Here is a 26510-nt window from a genome sequence, read left to right on the forward strand (position 1 = left end):
CCTGGCCAGTGTTGCTCAGTTGGTTGGAGTGTAGTCCAGTATAGCAAAAAGTTATCAAACCCAGTTGGGGTTCATGCCAGGGGAAACCGATCAATCTTTCTCTTTCTCCCCCTTCCTCTCTCTAAAAAATAAAATTTAAAAAGGATTGGTTAACCTCAAACCTTGAGGGAGGGATGAAGGACAGGTAAGTTTGTGGAGTTCTTTTATTGTTGGGGCGCTGCCCAGATCTTCATGGACCCCAGAAAGGCAGGGAAGTGGAATAAAATTTAACCCAGGGATACTGCTAGATGAGCTCAGGAGGGTATAGAAATGTACCATTTTATTACAAAGATCCTCACACACACATACACACACACAAAGTCCCCAAAAATAGCATCTCAAAAAGGAAACTACCAATTCCCACCTGCAAAATGGAGGAGGAGAGGGGTCAGAGGTCAGATAGCGTGAGTTTCTTAACTCACTTGGGGCCAGTGGGAAGGTATAACAGAACCAATCTAAATGTAGCTGTTACCTTAAGGCGCCGGTCAAGAACAGGGGGTTCCTGAAGACCCAGCCATTCCTCGAAAGCTCAATATGGGCATCTTTCCAAAGCCACTAAGCAGGAATTTGGCATTTTGGAATTATGTTCTATGGATGTTTAAGAGAATAGAATCCCTTTCACCCAGAACTGGCACCCTTTATGGTTCAAAATTAAGAATTGGGGAAGGATGGCAGGGCAGCTATTATAAGAGCGTGCCCAGCACGTGTGCCCTGGGCTCATGGCCCTGGTTCCTGTCTAGTCCCTGGGAATATTTATATTTAATATATTTTTATATAAATACACAGAAATAGAAAATATAAAATCTGAGGGGTTACAGGAGAAAGGTGGGGCACTTTGCAAGAAGCCAGAACTGGAGAGGACTGCTCAGGCCAATTTGACCTCCTCTTTAACCCTGTGGAGAGAACAGAGACTGGTATGAGATAACCCACCCCAGAGGCCTTGAAGTGTGGGTACAATGACTGACTTTCACAGGACCCCGCTGCCCAGGTGACTGCTGAGGGCTGGGGCTTCCTAGCTCTGCCTAGAACTGCAGACAGACTGGTCCCTGAAAGAGGCCTTTGTGAGCTGGCCCAGCTGTCCCTGTGCCTTCCCTCTCAGTGTCGTGGGACAAAGGGGCTGGTGCACCAATGCCAGGGAGATGGCTGACAGCTCCTTCCTCACCCTTTGGCTTCTTGCTTGTCCTCCTTGGTTTTCTCCTCTTCTGTGACTTCTGAAACATAAAAGTGCAGGGATGGCCAAGGACAGACCCTCTGGAAAGACCCATGGGATCTTCCCTTACCAAAAAACCCCTTCCCCACACTACAGCTCACTGGACATAAAAAAAGCCCATCCCAGGTCTACCCAGTGAGCCCTGTTGAGAACAAACAGGTCTGACCGGTTTCCCAACCTGCTAGAGCCTGAACCTGGTGGGAGGAGGCAGCCCCCTGGGAAACTGGGGTGAAATGCCAGGAAAAGGGCTTGGGTGGTATGTGAGGGCCACACTCCTGACCACAGGGAGCCCAGGCATGTCCCTGGCTTTGGAGCCTGGCAGGGCTCGATAATCTGGTGGAGATGATGAATTGAGTTTCATTCCTTTGTAAGCCTTGCCACTTCTGGGAGCCACTGAAAGGCCAAAGAGCGGAGGAAGATCCCCACAGGAGCTGGCAGGGCCCAAGTCAGCTCCCTCCTCCCAGTGCCCTACATAGATTCATCATTCTCCAGTACTGGGGCTCAAGACCCAAATCTTTGCCTAACCCATACCCACCTTTCTTCTCTTCTGGGTCTTTCTCTTTTTCATCCTCAGTTTTAACTCTCTTGGCTTTTTTGAAGTTGGAAGAGTTCTTGCGACCACCTTCTCCCTCCTCATCAGAGTCAGAGAACTCTTCCTCACAGGCAATTCGTTTGTCAGAGGAACAGACTGGGAAGCAATGGAAAACACAGAGAGCAGGAGTGCCCAATGTTTCCCCATGAGTGTCCTCCGAGAGACACTAAGGGTAGAGGACAAAGAAGGGCAGAGGGAACTCAGGTTCCCTACTTGCTCCTACAGGCACTGAACTTGGGTTTCCTAACAGATGGGTAACTTGGGGGGAAATGGAAACCAAGAACAGTTGGAGGGAAGTCAGAGTTGCCTACTCAGGGAAGTACAGGACCCTGGGTCGGGGTCTTACTCGAAATGCGCTTGTCAGGGTCTTCCTCATCCTCATCACCACTCTCCTCTGGAATGGCGTCCTCAGGAATCGCCTGCATTTGGACCCCAGGTGCATGGGGCAGCATTCTCAGGTTCTCAAACAGTCGCTGTCTATGGCCAATGGTATAGAGGGTGGCTGGGTTCTAGTTAGGGACAAACCACAGCCTGGAATGTTCAATCAAGAGGTGTCTGGGGATATACTCACTTGATCTTCTCCAGGTACTCATTTGTGTTCTGGTTAGTCATATTGGAAGGACTGATGTGAAGTTTGAAATCTGGCCCAAAGTATTCAAAGTAGTCGTTGTATGGAAGCTCTAATTGGGGTAGCAGAGAGAGTCATGAGACCTGGCCAAACCATGGGACCCCGAGAAAAGCATTTACAGGTTTATCTGGACCTATAAGCCCAACTATCAAAGAGAAGAATGCCTCCGAAATAGGGTGAGAATCATGTCTATAGTACTTCAATCTCTTCAATGGCATTCTGCAATGTCCACACCAGTGGTGTGTGTGTCTATCTCATTATGAGTAGGCCCAAGCCCTTGGTTTAGAAAGATTTAGGCAATATTAATTGGGAGCACTCCCTTACTCACTACCCCAGTTACCATATAGAGAAATTCCAGAGCTATAAATAACCAGTGGTAATTTTGTTCAGACCAAAAAAGCGAGAGGGAACAGGGTCAAAAAGGACTCAGGAAAAATTAATGACTATGGTCTGACAAACACAAGAGAATAAACAGGAGAATCAATAACTAGTATTGGAAGAGGAGAGGTCATTTAGCCAAAGGGAGTTGTGAACTTGAGGACATGTGAGCTCCAGCTCTATCCAGCCAACCTGGCCTTGGCGCTATTACCATTAGGAATCTCTGTGTCCAGGGCGACAGCTGTTTCGTATGTCCAGCATCGGGCAACATTACGAATGGTGTAGCCACCTCCTCCCAGCATCAGCATAGGCAGGTTAAAGCTCTTCACAAACTCCACACACTTGGCGTGCCCTTTGGTGGAAGAAGGAGGTGCTGGGTTACAGAAGCACCAGCAGGACCCTGCCCACCCAGGCCTATGCCACCTGGTCTCACCTTTGATGGTCAGATTGAAGCAACCTAACCGATCCCCAGACAGGGAGTCAGAGCCACACTGTAAGACGACTGCACTGGGTTGAAACATCTCCATCACTTTGGATATGACCTAAAGGATAACATCCTGGTCACCACCAGCCTCAAGAAAAGCTATGTGTTGTTTTAGGCTAAAAAGAGTGGGTGCAACACTTTTTTCTGTACCTTTCCACTCTCCCATATGCTGGGTGGTAGATAAAAGGAAGTATCAGCCCGGGCTTCTGGTTTTCCCACTTTATCGACCCCCAGTCCCTTCTCTCATTACCTAGACTTCCTCCAGGAAGCCTCTCTGACCCTTAGGTGCGTCTGCTTTACTCACCTGGTCCTATAGCCTTTGAGCCTGATACTGTGAGGAACCATTACTGAGGACAGGGACCATAACTCAGGCTCCTGTTGCTGCCTGCCCTTACTACAAGCACAGATTAGGCATTTGGTGTTTGCTGACTTTATTAGGTTACTCTATTAATGGTTCCCTGCTGCGGACAAGTGAAGATTTAATTTGTCAGTAGGACATTCAAGGCTCCCTCTGAAATACTGACCCCAACATACATTTTCTACATCCTTAGATACTCCTCCCACGTATCACAGTGGCCTACAGACAGCTACATATTGGCACCACTGTTCCCTCTGTTGAATGCCACCCCTCCCACCGGCCCCCACGTCCTTCTTTACATGGGTAACTCATTTTTCAAAGTCTAGCTCAAATGTCACCACCTCTGTGCAACCATCAGACTACCCTTTCCCCAGCCCAGGCAGCAGACTGCCTCTCCTCTGGTTCATCCCTCAAAAACAGTACTGACTACACCGGTAGGTATATGCCTGCCTCCCACACTGAGGTCTTCAAGGCCATAGATCATGACGTAGGTATTCTTGTATCCAACAGAGGGCCTGAATCACAGAAGGCATCAACAACTATTTGGATGAATTGTTTCCGGAACTGAGCACACAGCATGCAATCCAGGGTTGAAGCATATCTCCCGACCAGCCTCTCAGGGGAAAGACCCTGAAATGGTGGGGAGCTTTGCTACCCCCCCTTAGGCCAATCCCATTTGTAACCCAGGTGGTGGATAAACCACTTACCGGCTTGAAAATGGCCTCATAGGACTCGTCGTCAATCCCATCTCGAAGCGGGTAGTTAACAGCATAATACTTGCCTTTGCCAGCCCCAATATCCTAATCAAGGGGACATTAAAATAAAACTGAAAAATGAAGCTAGAAGTTCAAGGATGGGGGCTGGTTCTAAGAGGCAAGAGGGGCCCATGAGGGTCCAGAGACACTGTGGTTAGTACCCTTCCCCTCAGTGGCAAGTCTAGCTCACAGCTCATGACACACCACTGAGCCTGTACCCAAACTGGGAATTGTTTATGGGTCCAGCGATTAAATATCCTATCCCACAGCACAAAGACCTCTACCTTTGGGTTGGGTTAGAGCTGGCTGGTGACTGGGACACAGAATACCTACCTGCAACAACCCTTTTCTCTCCAGAGAGCTTTACTGCTCACTCTACCCACCCACCCTCTCTCTCTAGGGATATATGGTGGGGATGCAAAGAAGGAAAAAAAGAGTTCTCAAAATAGTAAATACTCAGTTACTCTAATGCGCATCACACCAAACAATTGAATCAGTGCCACTTTTTTCACCTAAGGGTTACTGGCATGACAAAATGGCTGATTTCACAGTATTCATGCTAATAACAGAACAGTTCAATGAATTAGCTTCCAAGGATTCTTAGAAGTCCATGGATGGACTTCATTTAGGTGGAGGTGTCTTAACTATTCGATATCCGATGCAAAATTTCATGTACTTTTCTGGGGATAGAGTCCATAACTTTCAGTCAGATGATCAAAAGGGAAGTGACCTAAAATATTTTTCCCCTGAGATGGTTCATAAGGGTCCCAAATCCTAGCCCATGGGAGAGAACCTGACATTTCTAGCCTAAAATTCAAGCCATATGGGGAAAGTGTAATGTGATTTAGCTGTGGCCTGGAGGAAAGTGCATGAGTCAGGCAACCCCTTTCCCCCCCAAATCCTCTATGTTCCAACACTCCCTTCCTCCAGAAGAAGGGAGGAAAGGAGATTATGGGAAGGTGTCTTGGGCTGGAGAATGGTGTTCTAAAAGAAGAGGCAGGAAGTGGTTTTTGGCGAATGAGAGTTAAAGCTGGCAGCTGAGGGTGAGCTGATTGGCCCCTGAAAGGAGTTCTCACCCGTAGATCCCCAGTTCCTGGGAAGTACTCTCCATATTTATGAAAGGACACCGTCATGACCCGGTCTGTGGTATAGAAGGCCTCTTCCACGCCATCGCCATGGTGAATATCAATATCAATATACAGCACCCTCTGGTGATACCTAGGATCAAAAAAGGGTCAGGGATCTGGGGGCTCTTTCTGAGTGGGACGCGCCAAGGGCGCCAGGTCCCAGCTTACCGAGCTGGCTGCCTCCCTCAGGTATCTCTAAGCACCAGAGACGTGGAAACTGGCTGAAGGAAGGTGGAAGTGCGGCAGGGTGTCTCCAGAGGCCTGACCAAGCCGACCAAGTCCGATCTTCCTACTCTATAGCCAGGGTCAACTCCAGCCACACAGGGACACTCTGGAGGCAGGATCTGAGCAGCGCCTGCCCCTGATCTTGCCGTGGGCTCAGATCAAATCAAGACCCCGTCAAGAAGAGAATGGCCAGAGACACTCACTGAACATATCCTAGCCAACACACTGCTAAGAAAAGCAAACTAGGGAGGCAAGCCCAGGGGGAAAGGTAAGTGGGAACCTGGCCTAAGGTGCTTCTCCGAAAGAAAAGGCCAGGCAGGCATACTTTAGCAGTTCCAGGATGGCCAAGACGATATCGTTGACGTAACAGAAGCCAGATGCCTCAGACTTCTTTGCATGGTGCAGGCCCCCAGCCCAATTCACAGCGATGTCCGTCTGCTGCTTATTAAGTTTCACAGCACTTGCTGGGCGTGGGAAGAAAGAACATAAGCCTATTACCAAGCCACTCTCCCCCTCCCCGCAAGAAGCCCAGGGAACCAGTGAGAGGTAGGACCTGCCTATTCAACAGCTGTATCATACAATTCACAAGCCAGTCTTCTCCCTCCCATCCCATCCCATCCCATCCCATCCCATCCCAACTGTCAGTAAATGTATTACTCTAAAAAAACTGTTTTCTAAATGAAAGGTGGTAAACCCTTTAGTATGCCTTAAACTTGGTTTAGTGGGTCATGACCAATATATATATACCTAAATAAAATAGAGTAGAATAAAAATATCAGAATAACAGTAAAGGTAACTGCTCTTAACTGGCTTCAGGGTGAGAAAGAGTTTTGAGTTGAGTATGTGTGTGTGTGTGTATGTACACAAGTTGGATTGCAAATATAAATGTTATTTCTTACCATGGTTCACAGTGAAGATGCCAAAGGTAACAGAGGCTCAAAATACAAATAGGTCCAAGAAGTGAGAGAGAAATATACACTCAAGTGTTCTAGTACATTTGTGGCATTTGTTAAAGTGTAATTTTAATAGAAGTAACATGAAACAACCCAAATGATCCAACAAGAACATGGAATAATCATGTAGCCACTAAAAAACATGCTGTATCTACTACAGATAGAGAAACTTTAAAGATTTATTAAAATGAAAAATGGAGATTAATGCAAGGTATTTTTTGCATTATATAGATGTATATATGTTATGTCCAGATATATACACACAGAAAAAAGAATGAATGTACAAACTCTAAAATGGTAACAATGGTTATTCATTGACAGTGTGATTGTGGGCAATTTTTCCCCCCTGTGCAATTCTTTGTTTCCTGAGATGACACTGGGTAGTGGAAGGGAGAGGGGAGGAGAGAAAACAACAGGCATAAGAAAATTAATACCTGTTAAGAAAAAGGGTTAGAATAATTCTAGAAGTAATCTAAAAGTTACTAATGAAAGTGGGCAATATTTAGAGCATATTTCTGACCTCAAAAATAATTACCATGTTCTTTTGTACAACACAAATGATGACACTTCCCATTTTTATAGCACTATGCTGTTCACAAATTGCTTTTATGGATAGCATCTCAACAATCCCATAAAGTCAGCAGGGAATTCCTGTATTTAAGATCTCTTGGTAGGAGAGATCAGTCAAGGACACCTGTCAGTACCACATCAAGAGACTGAGCCTGGGCTGGGACTGAACCAGGACAGTTGAAAGACCAAAGGTTGCCCTAACCAGTTTGGCTGAGTGGATAGAGCGTCGGCCTGCGGACTCAAGGGTCCCAGGTTCGATTCCGGTCAAGGGCATGTACCCAGTAGGGAGGGTGCAGAAGGCAGCTGATTGATGTTTCTCTCTCATTGATGCTTCTAACTTTCTATCCCTCTCCCTTCCTCTCTGTAAAAAATCAATAAAATATATTTTTTTAAAAAAGACGTAAGGTAAAAATCCACAGGACCACCCTGGCTGGTATGCCTCAGTGGTTGCAGTGTTGGGCCACAGACCGAAGGGTCTCAGGTTTGATTCCCGGTTAAGGGCATATATCTAGATTGCAGGTTCAATCCATGTCCCCAGTAGGGGCGCATGTAGGAGGGGACTAATCAATATGCTTTTCTCCTCCCTCTCTTTCTCCCCCTTCTACTCTCTCTAGAAGATCAATGCAAAAGGTACCCTTAGGTGAAGATTAACAAACAAACAAACCCACAGTACCATTTTATATGGTCACAGATCAGCCTACTGGGACAGTGACCTAAAAGACAGACCTCACTACTACAACCCAGCACAGCCCTCAAGGAGGGAGGTATGTTCCTTACCAACAGAGCCACCAGTAGATAACTGACAGAACTCAAACAGGCCATCAAATACAGGACAGTCTTCACCAACGTTGACTTGAAAGACATAAGTGAAAGGTTAGTTTCCACAATTTCCTTTAGTTTTTGTTTATATATTTATGAGCTGATAGAAAAACAGAATTTGAATTCAGAAGGCTTGGATTCTAGTCCAGGCTCTACTACTTACTGGCTGTGTAAGTGGGTCACATCATTTAATTTCTCTGAGCTTTGGCTCTTTATCTATAACAAGTCATAATGACATTCCACCTTACTCCATTGTTGAGAAGATGAACAGAAATCTTAGATAAGGAAACATTTAGCAAGTAAGTGCTTGGGAAATGTTGATTCATTACATGAGGGAGAAAAATTTAGCCTCTTCTTCCAGCCTGGGTTTGTTACTGTACCTCACTCAGGCTGACCAACAAGGAATTCACCAAATATTTAGCATCATGCCAGACACTATGCTAAATGCTTTCAATACCTGATATAATCTATCCTCACACAACCATATGAGGTAAAATTTGGCCCCATTTTATGAATGGGGAAACAGGCTCAGAGAGATGAACTGCTAGTAAATGGCAGAGGCAGTATTCAAGTATTGGCCTGCCTGTCCTAAAAGCCTATGAAAACATACTCTGGCTTTTCCCCAGTAATTTCATATACACAATCTCATCTGATCCTCATAACGATCCCATGAGCTAGACAAGACAGGTATCAACCCCACACAAAGAGATATGGAGAAGTGGCTTGCCCAAGGTTATACAACCAGGCAATGGCAAGAACCAGAATCAGAGTCCAGGTGTCTTGAATCCCACAGTCCAGTGCTCTTTTTACTACACCCACAAGTGACAACTGGAGTAAAGTTATTTCAGGCCTAAAGGGGTAAAAGTACAAACTAAAACACAATGATAAACACATGCAAACCAGAATGCAAATGAAATGAAAAGGACAGGAAAGGAAGCACACCTGAAGGTTGTAGACTCACAGAGCAAGAGAGGAACCTTATGGCTCCAAGTCTCTTCTCACAGAAAAGGAAACTGCTGAGACATCAATGATACATAAGAATTTAGAGGCAGGGGTAGGACTACAGCCTATTCTCTTGCCCTAGTCTTCCCATTACCCATCCACTGTTACCAATAATAGTTCCCAAATTAGACTAAGGAGGAGGACCCCCCTAGGATGAGGAGGGCAGGAGAACCCAGCTTGAGACAGCTGAAGCTCAAGGTTTACAATAACCGTAAGAGTTATCATCAAGGTTTGCAATAACCATAGAGTTATCAACTCTGGCACTGCCCTAAATGTGAAGGATGCTCTGATCTGATGCCCTGCCAAGACAAGTGCTTGGGAAAGCATGGCCTGCGTAAGGGGATGCGCAGTGGGTGGCTCTCTCCCCAGCTTCCCGGGTAAACATTGGGAGGTTGTGTCAATAAGAACTTTGGCCCCTGGGCCAGGCTATTTATCCATGGCAACCAATTTCTTCCTCTGGCTGCTTCCTCCTGCAGTGGGTTTGGCTTGCTTGGGTTTCCAACATTTTGCTTGCATTCCCATTTGGGATGTGGAGCATCCACGGAGGAAATGGGTGTTTTAGACATAAGAAAATACTATTTCATTTCAGGTATAATTTCCTAGGTTAAGTGTTGGTAAATATTTTAAAGAGAGCTCAGTTCTTACATCCCTGATATCTCTGTAGATACCCCTGGTTATAAAGCACTGTACTAAGTGATATCTCTCTATAATCCTATGAATCAAGTCAATAAGGTTCTCTGAAATCCTTAGAGAGCCTTATCCTTTCTACTTCTCATCTTCACTGAGAAAAAATCCTAGACTTACTTTTTAAATGCACAAATTTAGAGTGCTGGTTTCAGGAAAATTAGAAAAAACTGTGAGCCAGAGCCAAACCTATGCACTCTGGGGGGCCTAATATTTTGTCTGCCTTGACAGATTTTAAATATATTTATTGATTTCAGAGAGGAAGGGAGAGGGAGTGAGAGATAGAAACATCAATGATGAAAGAGAATCATTGATCAGCTGCTTCTTGCACACTCAACACTGGAGATCGAGCCTGCAACTTGGGCATGTGCCCTAACCAGGAATGGAACCGTGACCTCCTGGTTCATAGGTCAACACTCCACCACTGAGCCGTTGGCCAGGCCGCCTTGACAGATTTGAAAATAACAAAAGTTGTAAGTCATACTACTTGGTGCTTTGAATACATTATTTAATTTACCCACCCCCAATCTCCACTATAAGATAGACACTACTGTCTTCTTTTTAAAGAAGGACAAACAGACTCAGAACAAAAACAAAAACAGGCTCAGAGAGGCTAGGAGACTTACTCAAGAACACATATTTAAGTGGCAGAGCTAAGGGATTTAAACCAAGACATCAAAGCTAATTTTCTTGCCCTAGACAGTTTGGCTCAGTGGATAGTCAGCTTGCAGACTAAAGAGTCCTAGGTTCAATTCTGGTCAAGGGCACATACCCAGGTTGCGGGCTCAAACCCCAGTAGGGTGTGCAGGAGGCAGCCAATCAATGATTCTCTCTCATTGATGTTTCTATTTCTCTCTCCTTCTCCTTTTCTCTCTGAAATCAATAAAAAAATATATATATTTTTTAAAAAGCTCATTTTCTTGCTTCAACAGCTACTCTCTCAGAGAAGCCCTCTCTACTAACAGTGGAGCCTCACTGCTAGTCTAAATAGGTAATGGAAACCCCTAAAGCCAAAGGAATGAATTTGTCTCACGTTGAAAGGAAACAAGACCCTGCTAATTCAGAGCAAACACTTCACTTAGAGGGCAGCAGCTCCTGGAGCTGTGAAACTCAATGCTTCAAAGAAGGTCCCTGTGGTTCTGTAATCACTACCTGCACAATTATTACAACAAATAAATAACTTTCTGCCTCGGGACTCAGACTACCTGGGCCAGTAGCAACAAACAAGTGCCACAGATTTCCTGATATTTGAAAATAAGCTGTCATAAACTATGAAAACCTCTCTGAACAATGCTGTTATATTGTTTTACTGAGATCTTAGGTGCTCAGAGAGAATTTCTAAAATTACAAGAGCAAAGTCATATATGATAGTTCCTCCCAAATTTGAACATATTTTTCCCCCACAGCTAAAACAATCCCCATCATTCCTATGAATTGGGTGTTGCTTCTGAGATGGAACCTGTTCTGACTTTCAAGTCCCAAGAGACAGGGGAAGAATCACCTCAACTCAAAGATTACATCATCCAGAGTCTGTCCTCAGTTGCTGCTAAATTCTCCATTCACATAGTGGGAGCAGTTAGTTGTATGACATCCAATCCATTTTACTAAAGAAAAATCTGAGATGAGGGGAAGTGACTTGTCAAGCCAGTTAAGAGTCAGAGCTGGGTGGGCTGCAGTGTTTCAGTGGTTGAACGTTGACCTATGAACCAGGAGGTCATGGTTCAATTCCCAGACAGGGCACATGCCCTGTGTTGCCGGCTCAATCCCCAGTGGGGGACGTGCAGGAAGCAGCCAAACGATTCTCTCTCATCACTGATGTTTCTGAATTTCTCTCCCTCTCCCTTCTTCTCTGAAATCAATAAAAATATACTTTTAAAACAAAGAGTCAAAGCTGGGACCTATATCTTTTATCCCCACTCCCAGGTCAGTGCTTTTTCCATTACAACTACTACAATTTTCTTGGCAAAATGTTGTGAATCTAACTAGACGAGGTTCAATCTCTATTCCTTACAATCAGAAACAAGGAAAACCAGAAGAGAAAAAAGAAGCACTTTAGCACCCTTGGGAGGCAAGGGAAATCAGGTGTCAGCTGAATGGGAGGAACCAAGGAAAGCAGGGTGGCCCCCTCCAATTGAAAGGGAGATCCAACTGGGGGCTTGAACATAGGGAACAAACAGAGGGGACTTACATCTCTGCATCTGCTTGCTGTATTCAGACATGTTATCTGGGCGGATGGAGCGCAAGAATTTTATGTAATCATCGCTGTGATACTTGGTCATCTCTTCAGCATTGGCTTTGTGAGGACGCTAGAGGGCAGAGAGGAGAAAGGGCATGTTATTCTTAACTACATGCCAGTCTTCACTCAGTCTAGTTTGAACACTTATATCTACCCAGCATTGGGCTAGATCAGTGATGGCGAACCTATGACACGCGTGTCAGAGGTGACAAGCGAACTCATTTTTTTGGTTGATTTTTCTTTGTTAAATGGCATTTAAATATATAAAATAAATATCAAAAATATAAATCTTTGTTTTACTATGGTTGCAAATATCAAAAAATTTCTATATGTGACACGGCACCAGAGTTAAGTTAGGGTTTTTCAAAATGCTGACATGCCGAGCTCAAAAGGTTCGGCATCACTGGGCTAGATGCTATAAAGGATAAAAAGAAATTACTGCTTATATTTAGGCCTCAAGAAACTTGAAATCTAATTAAGCAAATAAGATTATCAAAGGAGACTGGGTATCAGAAGACCCAGATGCAACTCAACCTCTGTTGCTTTGGTAAGTCTACCTCTTGAGCTTCAACTCCCTCATTTACTATTTAGGAATAACAATATCTACCTTACACAGAAGTTGTAAGAATTGAATGAGGTTGTTAAATCTCTTTATAAATTATAAAGCACTTAAATTATTACTTTTTAATATTAAATATAACAATTTGTAATTATGGGCCAAATGGCTCTAAAAGTTCAATAAGAAGGGGTGACTAGCCCTAGTTGGTTTTCTCAGTGGATAGAGCACTGGCCTGCAGACGGAAGGGTCCCAGGTTCAAGTCCAGTCAAGGACATATGCGCCTCAATCCCCAGTAAGGGGTGTGCAAGAGGCAGCCAATCATTGATTCTTTCTCATCATTGATGTTTCTCTCTCCTTCTTCCTTGCTCTCTGAAATCATAAAAATATATTTAAAAAAGAAAAAGAAAAGAAGGGGTGACTAATAATTTGAAATAGATGGGACATCATTCTGATTCTTCCTCCCCTCTTTTTAAAAATTCTCTTATCTTTTCTTCTCTTCCCCTCATCCCTTCAAGGCAGGTCTTCAAAAATGACCCTCTTCTTTTCTAATTACCAATACTTTTATCAGAGACACTTTATATGCTATCTCATATGATCCTTACAACCACCTTTTATTTTATTTATTAGAAACATCCTGAACGCCCCCTACTGGCGATTGAGCTCGCAACCCAGGCATGTGCCCCGACTGGGAATAGAACTATGACCGCCTAGTTCTTGGGTCCATGCTTAACCACTGAAACACACCAATTGGGCCTTACAACCATCTTTTAACCAGTTAACTGCCATGATATTTTGAATTTTAAAAAGGTCTGCCGGTTGCGTCTATAGATGCTTATGACATACAAATGGTAAAGGTTTATACTATTATCATCCTCACTTGCAGTAAGGAAACTAAAGCAGAGAGGTTAAGTAATTTGCCCAAGGTTACACACTAGGAAGCTGGATTAGTAAACCCAGAGGTCTGGCTTATTTAATTCTCTGAGTCTCATTTAATTCTTACTAAATATAATGAGAAATATAAGACTCAAAGACGGATACAGTTTTATTAAAAAACACCCACAGTGAAAGAAGCAAGGCTTGGCTCCAAATACTTAGGTGTTTTGTGTTTGTTTGTTTTTAAGTATATATATATATATATATATATATATATATATATATATATATATATATATATCTACACTAATAAAAGAGAAAAATGGTAATTGGCGTACGACGATACCCTTTTCATTGGCTAATCAGGGCTATATGCAAATTAACTGCCAACTAAGATGGCGGTTAATTTGCATATGTAGGCACAATGCAGGGAGGCGAAAGGGAAAGCAGGAAGAAGCCCCCTGCCACTGACAGTGATCGGAAACCCAGGGGGGAGCTAAGAGCTGGGGGGCAGGGCAAAGGCGGCCCCGGGGCCGCCTTTGCCCTGCCCCCCAGCCATGATTGGAGAATCAGGTGCCTTTTCCGCCCTGGCCAGTGATAGCAGGAAGTAGGGGTGGAGCCAGCGATGGGAGCTGGACACGGTCGAAGCTGGCAGTCCTGGGAGCTAGGGGTCCCTTGCCTGGGCCTAAAGCGGAGCCCACAATCGCGGGGCCACTGCAGCTGTGGGTCCCCGCTGCCTGAGCCGGATGCCTCAGCCAGAGGCGTTAGGCCTGGGCAGGGGCGGAGCCTGCAACCGCGGGGAGCTGGGGGTCCCCTGCCCAGGCCTGACACCTCTGCCGGAGGCCTCAGGCCTGGTCAAGGGGCCGATCCGGTGATTGGTGATCGGAGGGTGATGAGGGTCAACTCCTCTGGCCGAGGCATCAGGCCTGGGCGGGGGGCTGAGCCTGGGATTGGGGGGATATGATGGTCCCCTTGCCCAGGCCTGAAGCCTGGGTCAGAGGCGTCAGGCTTGGGCGGGGGTTGGAGCAAGCGATCAGAGGGAGATGGGGGTCCCCTGCCCAGGCATGATTCCTGGGCCAGAGGCCTCAGGCCTGGGCGGGGGCCAGAGCCAGTGATCGGGGGGAGATGGGGGTCCCCTGTCCAAGCCTGACACCTCTGGCGGAGGCGTCAGGCCTGGGCAAGGGGCCGATCAGGTGATCAGAGGGTGATGGAGGTCTACGCCTCTGGCTGAGGCATCAGACCTGGGCAAGGGGCAGAGCCAGCAATCGGAGGGGTCTGGGGGTCAACGCCTGAGGGCTCCCAGTATGTGAGGGGGGGCAGGCTGGGCTGAGGGACACTCCCCCCCCCCCACCCAGTGCACGAATTTCGTGCACCGGGCCCCTAGTGTGTGTGTGTGTGTGTGTGTGTGTGTGTGTGTGTGTGTATATATATATATATATATATATATATATATATATATATATATATTTTTTTTTTATTGATTTCAGAGAAGAAGAGAGAGGGAGAGAGAGAGAGAAACATCAATGAATTAATGCTGAGAGGATCATTGATCGGCTGCCTCCTGCACACCCCCTACTGGGGATCAAGCCCGAAATCTGGGCATGTGCCCTGACCTGGAGTCAACCGTGACCTTCATAGGTTGATGCTCAACCACTGAGCCACACTGGCTGGGCCCTTTTCTTAAAGTAGGTAGTATTAATTACAATGTGATTTTTTTATACCTTACACGTATTTTTTAAAAAATTATTTCATATCTACAATATTATATAAAAACATTTTTTAAAAACAGAACAAAAGAACAGAAGGCAATGAATAAGAAGCCTAGGAATATATAAAATTAGCATCCGAGGCAAGGAAGAAAACAGGACTTTTGATTATGTAAATAGGAAGGTTCCTGGATAAAAGTGGGGATGTAGATTCTGGGAGAGATGAATTGAGGAAGGAGCCCAAAAGGGTGAAATTGTGTGAAAAATACCTCAACATGTCTCCTTCAGGTGTAGAGACAGAAGTACAGAAGTAATACAACTATTATGAGAATTCTAAGGAGCATCTTTCAGGACTGACTCTCAAAAGCCATCCATCTCAGGAAAGATACTAAAATGGCTATCTGTGCTTTGAGAAAGGAATGCTAGGATCACAGCCCAGAGAAAGGAGAGGACAGAAGGGATGAATGCAGAGAAACTATGTTGGAATAGGGCCAAAGATGCACTCTCAAGGAAAAGGTAGGGCTAGAGAACGAAAAAGATCACATTAAAGAGAATAAGGTTTAGCCCTAACAGTTGCTCAGTGGTTAGAGTGTCAGCCCACAGGCTGAAGGGTCAGGGGTTTGATTCCGGTCAAGGGCACGTACCTCAGTGGCAGGCTCAATCCCCAGCCCACGTCAGGGTACATGCAGAAGGCAACCAATCGATGTATCTCTCTCACATCAATGTTTCTCTCTCTCTGTCTCTCTCCATCCCTTCCACTCTATCTAAAAATCAATGGAAAAAATATTCTCGGATGAGGATTAACGAAAAACACACACAAGGTATAGATTTCAGAAGAAGAGATAACACTGAGGTTTTGCTTTAGAAGTTTAGAGTAAGAATACCACACATCTCTATATATAAAACCCTAATATTCAAATAGACCAAACAGAGGAACAAGCAAACAACCAGTTGCTATGACATGCACTGACCACCAGGGGGCACGTGCTGAACATGGTGGGCAATGGCCACTGTGGGATGGTGGAGCAGATGAGTGGGGGCGCCAGACCAAGGCAGGGCACCAGTTGCTGTCATCGGGGCGAGCCTCTGGTGGTTACTGAAAATTCTTTGCTCCTGTGTGCTGTGGTCCCGCCCGATGCTTGCACCTGCTGCCAGCGCCGGCCCTGATAGCCCCTCGGGGCTTCTCTACCTCCCCCTGCTCCTGAGGAGCGATCGGGCCGGCAGCTGCTTCTTGCACCCACTGCCAGCGCCAGCCCTGCTCACACCCACTGCCAGCAACGGCCCCACTTGCATCCACTGCTGGCACCAAAGCCGCTATTTGCACCTACTGCCAGTACCAGCCTCACTTGCACTCGCTGCCGATGCCCCCAATCACTTGGTGCCATCAGCGCAGGGGAGCTGCGGTGGCTGCCAGCAGACAAGGGGCCAGGGGCTGCAGCAGGAGGGACGAGACCCGCCTGTGCTCACTGCAGCCTCGCGGCCCACAGTTTCTTTCAAGGTGCACCAATTTGTGCACTGAGCCCCTGGTATTACATAATTTCCAATAAAGTATTATTATTTTCTATGACAGCCACAGTTGGTTGCTTTCCAACGAGCCATTCTTGGTAACACATCTCAATTTGGTTAGGTGTTAATGTACACAGCCACAGGGATCAAATGTGATTAGTCTAAGCCAGTTGCTGGTAAATGGCCTAAGGATGGCAAATGACCCAATGAGATATAAGGGGAAATCTCTGGAGAGGGTTTTCCTCTTTAATAAAAAGAACAGCCCTAACCAGTTTGGCTCAGTGGATAGAGCGTCAGCCTGCAGACTCAAGGGTCCCAGGTTCGATTCCGGTCAAGGGCATGTACCTTGGTTGCGGGCACATCCCCAGTGCGGAGTGTGCAGGAGGCAGCTGATCGATGTTTCTCTCTCATCGATGTTTCTAGCTCTCTATCCCTCTCCCTTCCTCTCTGTAAAAAATCAATAAAATATATTTTTTAATAAAAAAAAAAAGAACAGAGTGGGGTGGGGACAGTGATCCATTTATCCTGTTCCCTTCCTTTTTGGATTCTGTTACATGAAGACATAATACTTGGAGATAGCCATCATGTGACTTCAAGGCAAAAAAACATGATGAAACCACATAAGCTAAGGATGGCTGAGCAGAAGGATAAAATAAGCCTGAGTCCCTGATGACATAGCCAAATGGTCTAGAGACCATTTACTTCTAGACTTCTGGTTAAAAGGTTGTTTAGGAAGGAAAAAAGGACAAATGGACAGATACAGACACTGGAATTAGAGAAATATGGGTTGGAGTCTAAACTCATTTATTAAGAGCTATGTGACTTTGGACATGTTCATTAATTATCTTCTTTGAGCTTGTTTTCTGATCTATAAGTTAGGGTTGTTATAATTAATACACTAAATAACAGGTACCATAGCCGGGCACCAGCAATCATCAATAAATATTAGTTTATTTTTCTTCTCACTTGAAGATAGAATTCATTTTTTTATTTCTCAAATCTCTCATGGAGGTTGATATAGTCCCTGGGGTATGACAGTACTCAACAAAAATATGTTGAAAGAGGACTTGGGGTGACTCTTGAAGATGAGTAAGATATGAGGGGGCACAGTAAATAATCCTCCCAGTCAGGATGGTGTGGAAAGATGCAGAATCTGATCTGGCTGATTTGGAGGGCTAAGGGGGGAAAGGAAAGAAAGAAGGCAAGTTGGGGCCAGATTAGCATGGTGTAGATGTGCAATAGGCAGCTCTGGAGACTCCTGGTGCTTACTAATCCACATTCAGGTATCCTCTTTATTTATATCCTATCTAATAAAAGAGAAACATGGTAATTGGCGTACGACCGCTACTCTTCCCATTGGCTAATCAGGGCAATATGCAAATTAACTGCCAGCCAAGATGGCGGCCGGCAGCCAGGCAGCTTGAAACTAACATGAGGCTTGCTTGCTTCAGTGACGGAGGACTCCAACGTTCCCCGCCTGCCGCGGCCGGCCTCTGAGCTGCAACTCTAAGCAACTAAGTAACAAATATAGAAGCTAAACAAAACCCCAGAAACCTGCTTGAGTCCGCCGGGCTTCAGCCAGCAGGATCACAACATTGTAAGCAAAGGCCAGAAACCTACTTTCAGCAGCAGAGGCCTAAGAGCTGGAGCCAAACCTCAAAGCTAAAGCTGGCCCAGAATGAAAAAGAAAAAAAGGAGCGGTTGGGAGCTTCAGTCACCCCCAGCCTGAAAACAGCCCTCAGCCCCCAGACTGGCCAGGCACCCCAGTGGGGACCCCCACCCTGATCCAGGACACCCTTCAGGGCAAACCAGCCGGCCCCCACCCGTGCACCAGGCCTCTACCCTATATAGTAAAAGGGTAATATGCCTCCCAGCACCGGGATCAGCGGAGCCGCGAGGCCTCCCAGCACCGGGATCAGCGTGACAGGGGGCAGCGCCCAAACCCCCTAATCGCCCTGCTGCTCTGTGTGTGACAGGGGGCGGGGCCACAACCTCCCTATCAACCCTGCTCTGTTCGTGACAGGGGAAGGCGCCCTAACCCCCTGATCAGCCCTGCTCTGTGCCTGATAGGGGGGAGCTCCCCAACCCCGTGATCGCCCTGCAGCTCTGTGTGTGACAGGATGCAGCGCCCCAACCCTCTGCCCCCCACAGGCCCGGCTCTGTATGTGACGGGGTAGAGCCATAACCTCCCCATCGGCCCTGCCCTGAGTGTGAGAGTGGCAGCGCCCCAACCCCCTGATCGGCCCTGCTCTGTGGGTGAGAGGGGGCAGCACCCCAACCCCCTGATTGGCCCTGCTCTGTGCGTGACAAGGGGTGGCGCCGCAACCTCCCCATCGACCCTGCCTTGAGTGTGACAGGGGACGGTGCCCCAACCCCCCAATCGGCCGTACCCTGAGTGTGACTGAGGGTGGCATCACAACCTCCCGATCGCCCTGCTCTTTGCATGACAGGGGGCGGCGCCCCAACTCCCCAATCGGCCCTGCTCTGAGCCTGATCAGGGGCTGCACCTAGGGATCGGGCCTGCCCTCTGCCACCCGGGAGCAGGCCTAAGCCAGCAGGTCGTTATCTCCCGAGGGGTCCCAGACTGCGAGAGGGCACAGGCTGGGCTGAGGGACACCCCCCCCCCCGTGCACAAATTTTGTGCACCGGGCCTCTAATATATATATATATATACTTTTTCATTGATTTCAGAGAGCGAGAGGGAGAGAGATAGAAACATCAATGATGAGAGAGAATCATTGATTGGCTGTTTCCTGCAGGTCCCCCACTGGGGATCGAGCCCGCAACCCCGGGCATGTGCCCTTGACCAGAATTGAACCTGGTACCTTTTGGTCCACAGGTCGACACTTTATCCACTGAGCCAAACCAGCTAGAGCTCAGGTATCCTCTTTATCTAAATGCTAGTCTGCTCTCCAGAGTGCCTAAAAACCTTGCTACCTTTTATGTTTTCCATTCCCAGCTGCCTTTCACACCTGAAAAATCTCTCCGGTCCCAAGATCTGACCTACTCCTATCTACCTTCCCTCTGGCTTCCCCAGCTATCTCTACAGAATCTTAGAGACATAACAGGACCATCTGGGAAGGAAAACTCATCCCTTTCATTCTCTGGAATGGTGAGGAAGGACACTGCTGTTGCTAGGTTACTTAAGCTGCCCATACACTTTAACAGACTCTTATGCTCTAACCATAAGGCAACATGGGCCCCCAGATCCTCTTGATTTTCTCACTTGGACCTTTGCAACAGCTCCTAAATGGCCCCCGTGCTACTAAAATGCGTGCCTATTCCTATCTCTTTCATGTAAAATCGTTCACTTTTTCTTCACTACCTCCAGATAAGGTTCAAACTGGGAACCTTTGAATCAAATTTGGTTCACAGATGTACTGATGTGTTTCTGCTTAAGTTTTAAAAACTGGAAGATGGAGCAGAGATCAGCAGGAGCGGAGTCAAGAGGTTAGACAGTCTATAGCAGGGGTGGGCAAACTTTTTGACTCGAGGGCCACAATGGGTTCTTAAACTGGACCGGAGGGCTGGAACAAAAGCATGGATGGAGTGTTTGTGTGAACTAATATAAATTCAAAGTAAACATCATTACATAAAAGGGTACGGTCTTTTTTTTTTTTTTAGTTTTATTCATTTCAAACGGGCTGGATCCGGCCCACGGGCCGTAGTTTGCCCACGGCTGGTCTATACTCTTTAGTAACTAAAGACTTGGAGCTAGTTCAAAAATCCCAATAACCATTTTAGGCATTGGATTTTTTTACTCTAACCCGTCAGAGCTGCTTAGTACAGCACATCCAATTCTTGCTGACCTCTTCAGCTCTAGCTCCCCTCACACCTGTGAACTTCACCACAATACCTGAACACTGAACTACTTATATTTTCTCCAAACGCACCATATTGTTCTTACTTCTCTGCCTTTTTGCATATGTTCTTCCCTTGGCCTAGAATGCCAGTTCCATTCCAAATTCCAGGCTAGATTCTACTTAATCTTTAAACTCTGCTCAGATATCACCTCTAGGAAATATCCCAAGGCTCCCTTATTCCTTCACTGCTCCTTATCTCTACATCTTGTTCTTTTTTTTAATAGTTTATATATTTTTTAGAGAGATGAAGGGGGAAGAGAGAAATATCGACATGAAAGCATAACACATTGATTGACTACCTCCTGCACACTTCCTACTGGGGATTGAGCCCACAATTCCAGCATGAGCCCTGACTGGGAATGGAACCAGCAACCTCTCAGTGCACAGGATGACGCCCAACCAACTGAGCCACACTAGTCAGGGCGCATCTTGTACTTTGTTGTTGTTAATCCTTACCCGAGAATATTTTTCCATTGACTTTTAGATATAGTAGAAGGGAGGGGGAAAGACACAGAGAGAGAATCATCGATGTGAGAGAGACACATTGACTGGCTGCCTTCTGAATAAACCCCGACAGGGCCAGGGCTTGAACCTGAAACCCAGGTATGTGCCCTTGACTGGGAATCAAACCTGAGACTCTTTGGGGCACAGGCCGGCGCTCTAACCACTGAGAACACTGGCCAAAAAGTATGCATTTTTAAATTGTTGCAGGTACACACTGTAGTACAACACATCTGATGAATGGGCATTCAAGAAAATAAGATAATGAATGACATATGGGGAATCAGAGCTGATGAGATTAGGGAGGGGCAGAGCTCCCAGTAACTCACATAGATTTCCATTTTTCGGTAGAGACCATAGTTAAGTAGCAAATTGTGAGTCATACGGATTCGGTGAGGTTTCATTGGGTGGCCTTGTCCATAATAGTAATTTCCAACATCCCCTGAAGAAGAAAGAGTGAGAGTTTCAGTGACACAGACACACATTCCCAGAAGAACCCAGGAATCTTTCCAATAAACTTTCTTTCTGGTTCATTCTAGTCTTTAAGATTCTTACCCACCTTGAGAAGGGATAACTCCAAATGGGAAAAAAAAAAAAAAAAAAAAGGCAGGGAACCCTGGAGAAGTCAACACTTACAAATGTCAGTCTAGCCCAGTTTCTTTCCCCATGATCCATAGGCACTAACTAGAGAGTGTGAGGGGTTCATTCTAAAGCTACTTGGAGATGACACTATATCTCCAAGAAATCCACTCCCAAAACAGAAAAATAACCATCAGCCCAGCCAGTGTGGCTCAACTGGTTGCATACCATCCCATGAACCAGGAGGTTATGGTTTGATTCCCAGTCAGGATACTTGCCCAGATTTCAGGTTCAATCCCCAGTAGTGGGAGTGCAGGAGGCAGCAGATCCATGTTTTTCTCTCATCATCAATGTTTCTCTCCCTCTCCCTTCCTCTCTCTGAAATCAATAAAACCATATTTTTAAAAAAGGAAAATAACCATCAATACTCAGAATTATTATAAGCCATAGTTCACCTCTTGCACATGACACTTCACATTCATTTTCTTACTGGATTCTCACAATAACCCTGTAAAGTAGACAGGGAGTTTTATTGCCATTTTATAGAATAGAAAACTAAACTCTTGCTTCATCTACAGCAATGGTCCCTCTGCCTTCAATTCAAATTATTGGCCACACTGTCACCAGTTATTGCCCTAATACACAGCTTTGATAACATCACTCCCCTGCTCAAAAATCCTTAATGGCCCCCCATCCCCTACAGGATGAAAAATAAAGAACAACTTCAGTAACCTGGCATTCAAGGACTTTCTTAATATACTTTTCCAGCTTCAGCTCTTGTTACCTATCACCACCACTCTCCTCCACAAGTCTCTCCTTCTCTCTTTCTCCCTCTCCACTAGCTGGGAGCAGACAAACTACTACAGCCCTTGGGCCAAATATAACTGACTGCCTGTTTTATGCAAGTAATATTTTATTGGCACACAGCCATGACCATGAGTTTATATATTGCCTACAGCTGCTTTCACATTATAATAGCAGAGTTCAGTAGTTAAATAATTGCTATAGAAACCCATCCATATGGCATGAAAAGTCTAAAATATTTACTATCTGGTCTTTTACAGAAAGTTTGCCACTATCTGCTCTAAACACACTAGATTATTGTCAGCATCCTGAACATGACATTCACCTTCATCAAATATCCTTAGTTCATACTGTTCCTTTGACCTGGAATGTCCTTCCTTCTCTGATGATCCTCATACTACAAAGCCCAGCTCAAGCTCCAAACATATTCCTAATTAGAATAATGGTCTTTTCCTCTGTGTGCAATTTATTTAGCATTTAATTCATTTTGCTTTGTATCTGAATTATTGACATACCTATTTATATCTCCATTAAGACTAGGTGCTCCTTCAAGGCAAGGACAAATATGCCCTGTATATCACAGAGGCTCAATAAAGATTCAAAGAGTTGAACTGAGACTCAGAAAAGTTAAGTGCCTGCACAAGATCACACAATCAATGAGTGATTTGGGAGTCAGCTCTTCTGACTCTGAATCTAGTATGCCAGGTACTTACTTCAGTTTGCACTTAAACTAGAGGGCTCTGTGAGTCTACTTAGTAGACAGTTTCTGTAATAATATTCCAAAATCTAGTGAACTGCACACCCAAAGATTCTTCCTAAGGAGTCCATCAGGATGAGGGAGATCTTTCAGCACCAGTGAAAAAAAGGTTCCAACCTCTTATCCATTGTGGGTTGGTGGTACCAGAAACAGGTTTCATTCCAGAGAGCAATGCACTGTGGGGAATGCCATCAACGGCATCCAAGCCACACTCCAAGCCTCTATGTCATAGACAAGGTCTGGGACAATGGGAAACTTCTAAACAGCCAGAGTACAGCCTGTAGTGGCATTCAATAGGGATCCGTGTTCCACATAGACACAGATTTTGAGATGCAGTAGCAAGAAAGGAAAGCAGAAAGTTGTTCCTAGGGTCCCTTATCAGCCATGGGGATGGATAGAATGGATTCTTAAGGCAGTGGCTGATGCAGATACAATTTGTTGGGCAGTCAGTAGATACATGGCTATAATCATGATATATAATTGAATTCCTGCTTACCCAAGTCTGGTATGGGCCTTGACCCCTAGCAACTCCCTTGCCTATCAAGCTTGGATCCAGCCAAGACTTAGACTTGAGGAACTAAGATACCTTATCTAGAAGGTTAAGGGAGTACCTGAGGGTGGGGCCCAGAGACACCATCCTCTTAACAGTTTTTATTTAGGTTGCTGAGAGACTTTAAAAGAAATAACTGGTATTTAGGTACTACTTTTAAACTTTAAAAGAAAAAAAATAAATAAATAAACTTTAAAAGAGCTTTTCCCACTGTTCTCATAGTTTTTTGTTTTTTTTTAATTTTATGGAAGTGACCTGAGGCTAGAAAGGTAAAGTGACTTACCCAATACTGCAAAGCTTCTAAGCAGCAGAGCCAAATCTGAGTTCCAAGCTAGTGACCTCACTGCAAAACTCACACTGTCTTAAAAAGTAAGATGTTTCTCTTCTCTAAAAGTTGGTTCTTTACCCTTTTTCTCTTTTTAAACTACGACTGTGGAGATCACAAAACTGCAAACTAACATGGCTACGAAGTCATAAGATCCAGCCTCAAATGCGCCCTCACCACTGCCCAGCAATCTTTCCAAATTTATTTTTCGACCTCCCTCTTTCACAGCAGCTATTTAACAGTTATCTCTCTTCAAGATTCCTACACTACCAACTGACCTCCCCCACTCTCAGGAAAAAAAATATTCTCCTACTTTATCTTGAAAACTCCCTCAAACTTAACTACATTTGAACTTTTTCTTACCTACTTATCAAGAAGGAACTTCCTCTTGAAGGCTAGTGTCCCCACATGTGCTCTGGTGTCCATCCCACCTGGTCTCCTCAGGAAACTCCACCATTACTAGCCCCTCTAATATCTTCAACCTCTCCTTCTCCCTGGCTATTTCCCCTAAGAATTTGAATATGCTCAACTCGCAAGCATTCTATCTCCCCTTTATCAACAACTCTCTCTCTGCCCAGGACAAGCTTTATTAAAAAGTTGGGCCAAATATAACTGGCTGCCTGATGTCTCCTCTTCACTCACTTCTTCAATTCCAAACCCTGCACAGAAAACAGTACTTGCCCACTCCCTCCCTCTTTTGGCTACTGTAACCCAACACTTTCTGGTTCACTTACATCTTGGACCATTCCCTCTGTATCTTTACTGACAGCCTACTAGGAGCTAGCACTGTTTTGAGGGTTGAGCATTCAGAGGTAGATAAGACATGTTCCCTTTCCCTTAGGCATTTACTATCTGTAAAAGGTATGAACAAGTAAATGGGCAATTCCAACACAAGTGACAAATGCTGACAGGGGAGTACAGAGCATGACGGACACTAGTCTTTTCCCCAGTACACTTCCTTAGAATTCCACCCTGGATCCTCTTCTCTTTTCACCCTACACAACTTCTTGGGGTGACTGATTTCATATAATAAAATTCTTCTACAATAAAATTCCCATCGGTATGCTGATGATTACCAAAAATCTCTCTATCTTTTCATTTCTGTCTTCTAAACTACAGACCAGTATGGTCAATTGCCTACTGGACACCTCTGCTTAGATATCCCCCAAACATATCAACAAGAAAACAAACAAACAAATAAGCAAAAAGCCTACCAAAAAACTCCCCAAAGTTATCAACTGACATGATCTCCAAACACTCAGCATCAAACTGCCCAAACCAGAAACTTGGGCTCCTTGTCTTCTTCCTTACCCCAACATTCATGAATTTAATTTCTGTCCCAGAGTGCTAGCTCTAAGCATAAATCTGATGTCGTCACTAACCTGCATAAAACTTCAATGACTCACAAGTGCCCTTAGAATAAAGTACAAATTCCTTGGGATAGTATGCCCAGCCCTTCATGCTCAGATCCCCATTTATTTCTCTGGCCTCATCACTTGCAACCTTTCCCTTATCCCTGCTCTCTGCTCCCTACCTTCTCCACTCTGCCCTCAAATCTATGTTTCAGGCATACTGTACAAGGTGTACCGGTTAATACTGCGGATTTTTTCAATGGATGGAGTTACACATATGTTGATATATATGCGATTTAACATGTATGCTATTTGTTGTATTGACAAGCTTCAAAACTTTATATGTCAAATTTTCTGAAGGTGTTAACATCATAGATATTTTTATGCTTAAAAATATTGAATTTTATGCCAAAAAAGAGCATTTGCAGGAAGTTTTAATTCATTACTTTTGAAGAAAAGTGCTGCTGAAAGTTATTGTATACTTCGGGAAGCTTATGGTGAACATACTCCATCTCAAGATACTTGTGAATGCTGGTTTAAATGCTTTAAAAGTGATGATTTCGATGTGAAAGACAAAGAACGTCCAGGTCAACCGAAAATATTTGAAGACCAACAATTACAAGCATTACTGGATGAAGATGCGTGTCAAACTCAAAAACAACTTGCAGAAAGAGTAAACATTGCTCAGCAAACATTTTCTGATCATTTATTCAAGCAATGGGAAAGATTTTAAAGGAAGGAAAATGGGTGCCACATCAACTGAACGAAAGACAAATGGAAAACCGAAAAGTCATCAGTAAAATGTTGCTTCAACAACAACAACAAAAAATGTTGCTTCAACAGCACGAAAGAAAGTCTTTTTGGCATCGAATTGTGACTGGCGATGAAAAGTGGACTTATTTTGAGAATCCCAAACACACAAAATCATGGGTTGATCCAGATCAACCATCAACATTGACTGCAAGGCCAAATCGCTTTGGAAGGAAGACAATGCTCTGTGTTTGGTGGGATCAGGAAGGTGTGTATTATGAGCTTCTAAAACCAGGTGAAATACTGATCGCTACCAACAACAAAT

The 26510-nt window shown here is 45.0% G+C and overlaps 1 protein-coding gene across 2 annotated transcripts in view; it reads right to left on the bottom strand.

Moving 5' to 3' along the window:
* Nucleotides 1-302: 302 nt before the first annotated feature.
* The window catches only part of HDAC1 (histone deacetylase 1), a 28146-nt gene continuing 1938 nt past the window's right edge, over nt 303-26510 (bottom strand). The window contains exons 2-15 of one of the 2 annotated variants that reach the window (XM_059690358.1): nt 22103-22155; nt 21398-21510; nt 12013-12130; nt 8097-8171; nt 6122-6260; nt 5521-5662; nt 4397-4489; nt 3281-3389; nt 3059-3199; nt 2413-2521; nt 2188-2318; nt 1785-1937; nt 1202-1250; nt 303-932 (exon numbers count right to left, since the gene is read on the bottom strand). In XM_059690358.1, the coding sequence (XP_059546341.1) occupies nt 905-932; nt 1202-1250; nt 1785-1937; nt 2188-2318; nt 2413-2521; nt 3059-3199; nt 3281-3389; nt 4397-4489; nt 5521-5662; nt 6122-6260; nt 8097-8171; nt 12013-12130; nt 21398-21472 (1362 nt within the window). In that variant the 5' untranslated portion in view covers nt 21473-21510; nt 22103-22155 and the 3' untranslated portion in view covers nt 303-904. The remainder of the gene's footprint in view (nt 933-1201; nt 1251-1784; nt 1938-2187; nt 2319-2412; nt 2522-3058; nt 3200-3280; nt 3390-4396; nt 4490-5520; nt 5663-6121; nt 6261-8096; nt 8172-12012; nt 12131-21397; nt 21511-22102; nt 22156-26510) is intronic. The other variant, XM_059690356.1, reaches the window with a different exon arrangement.

Source organism: Myotis daubentonii, chromosome 3 (genome assembly GCF_963259705.1).
Source record: "Myotis daubentonii chromosome 3, mMyoDau2.1, whole genome shotgun sequence".
NCBI lineage: Eukaryota > Metazoa > Chordata > Mammalia > Chiroptera > Vespertilionidae > Myotis > Myotis daubentonii.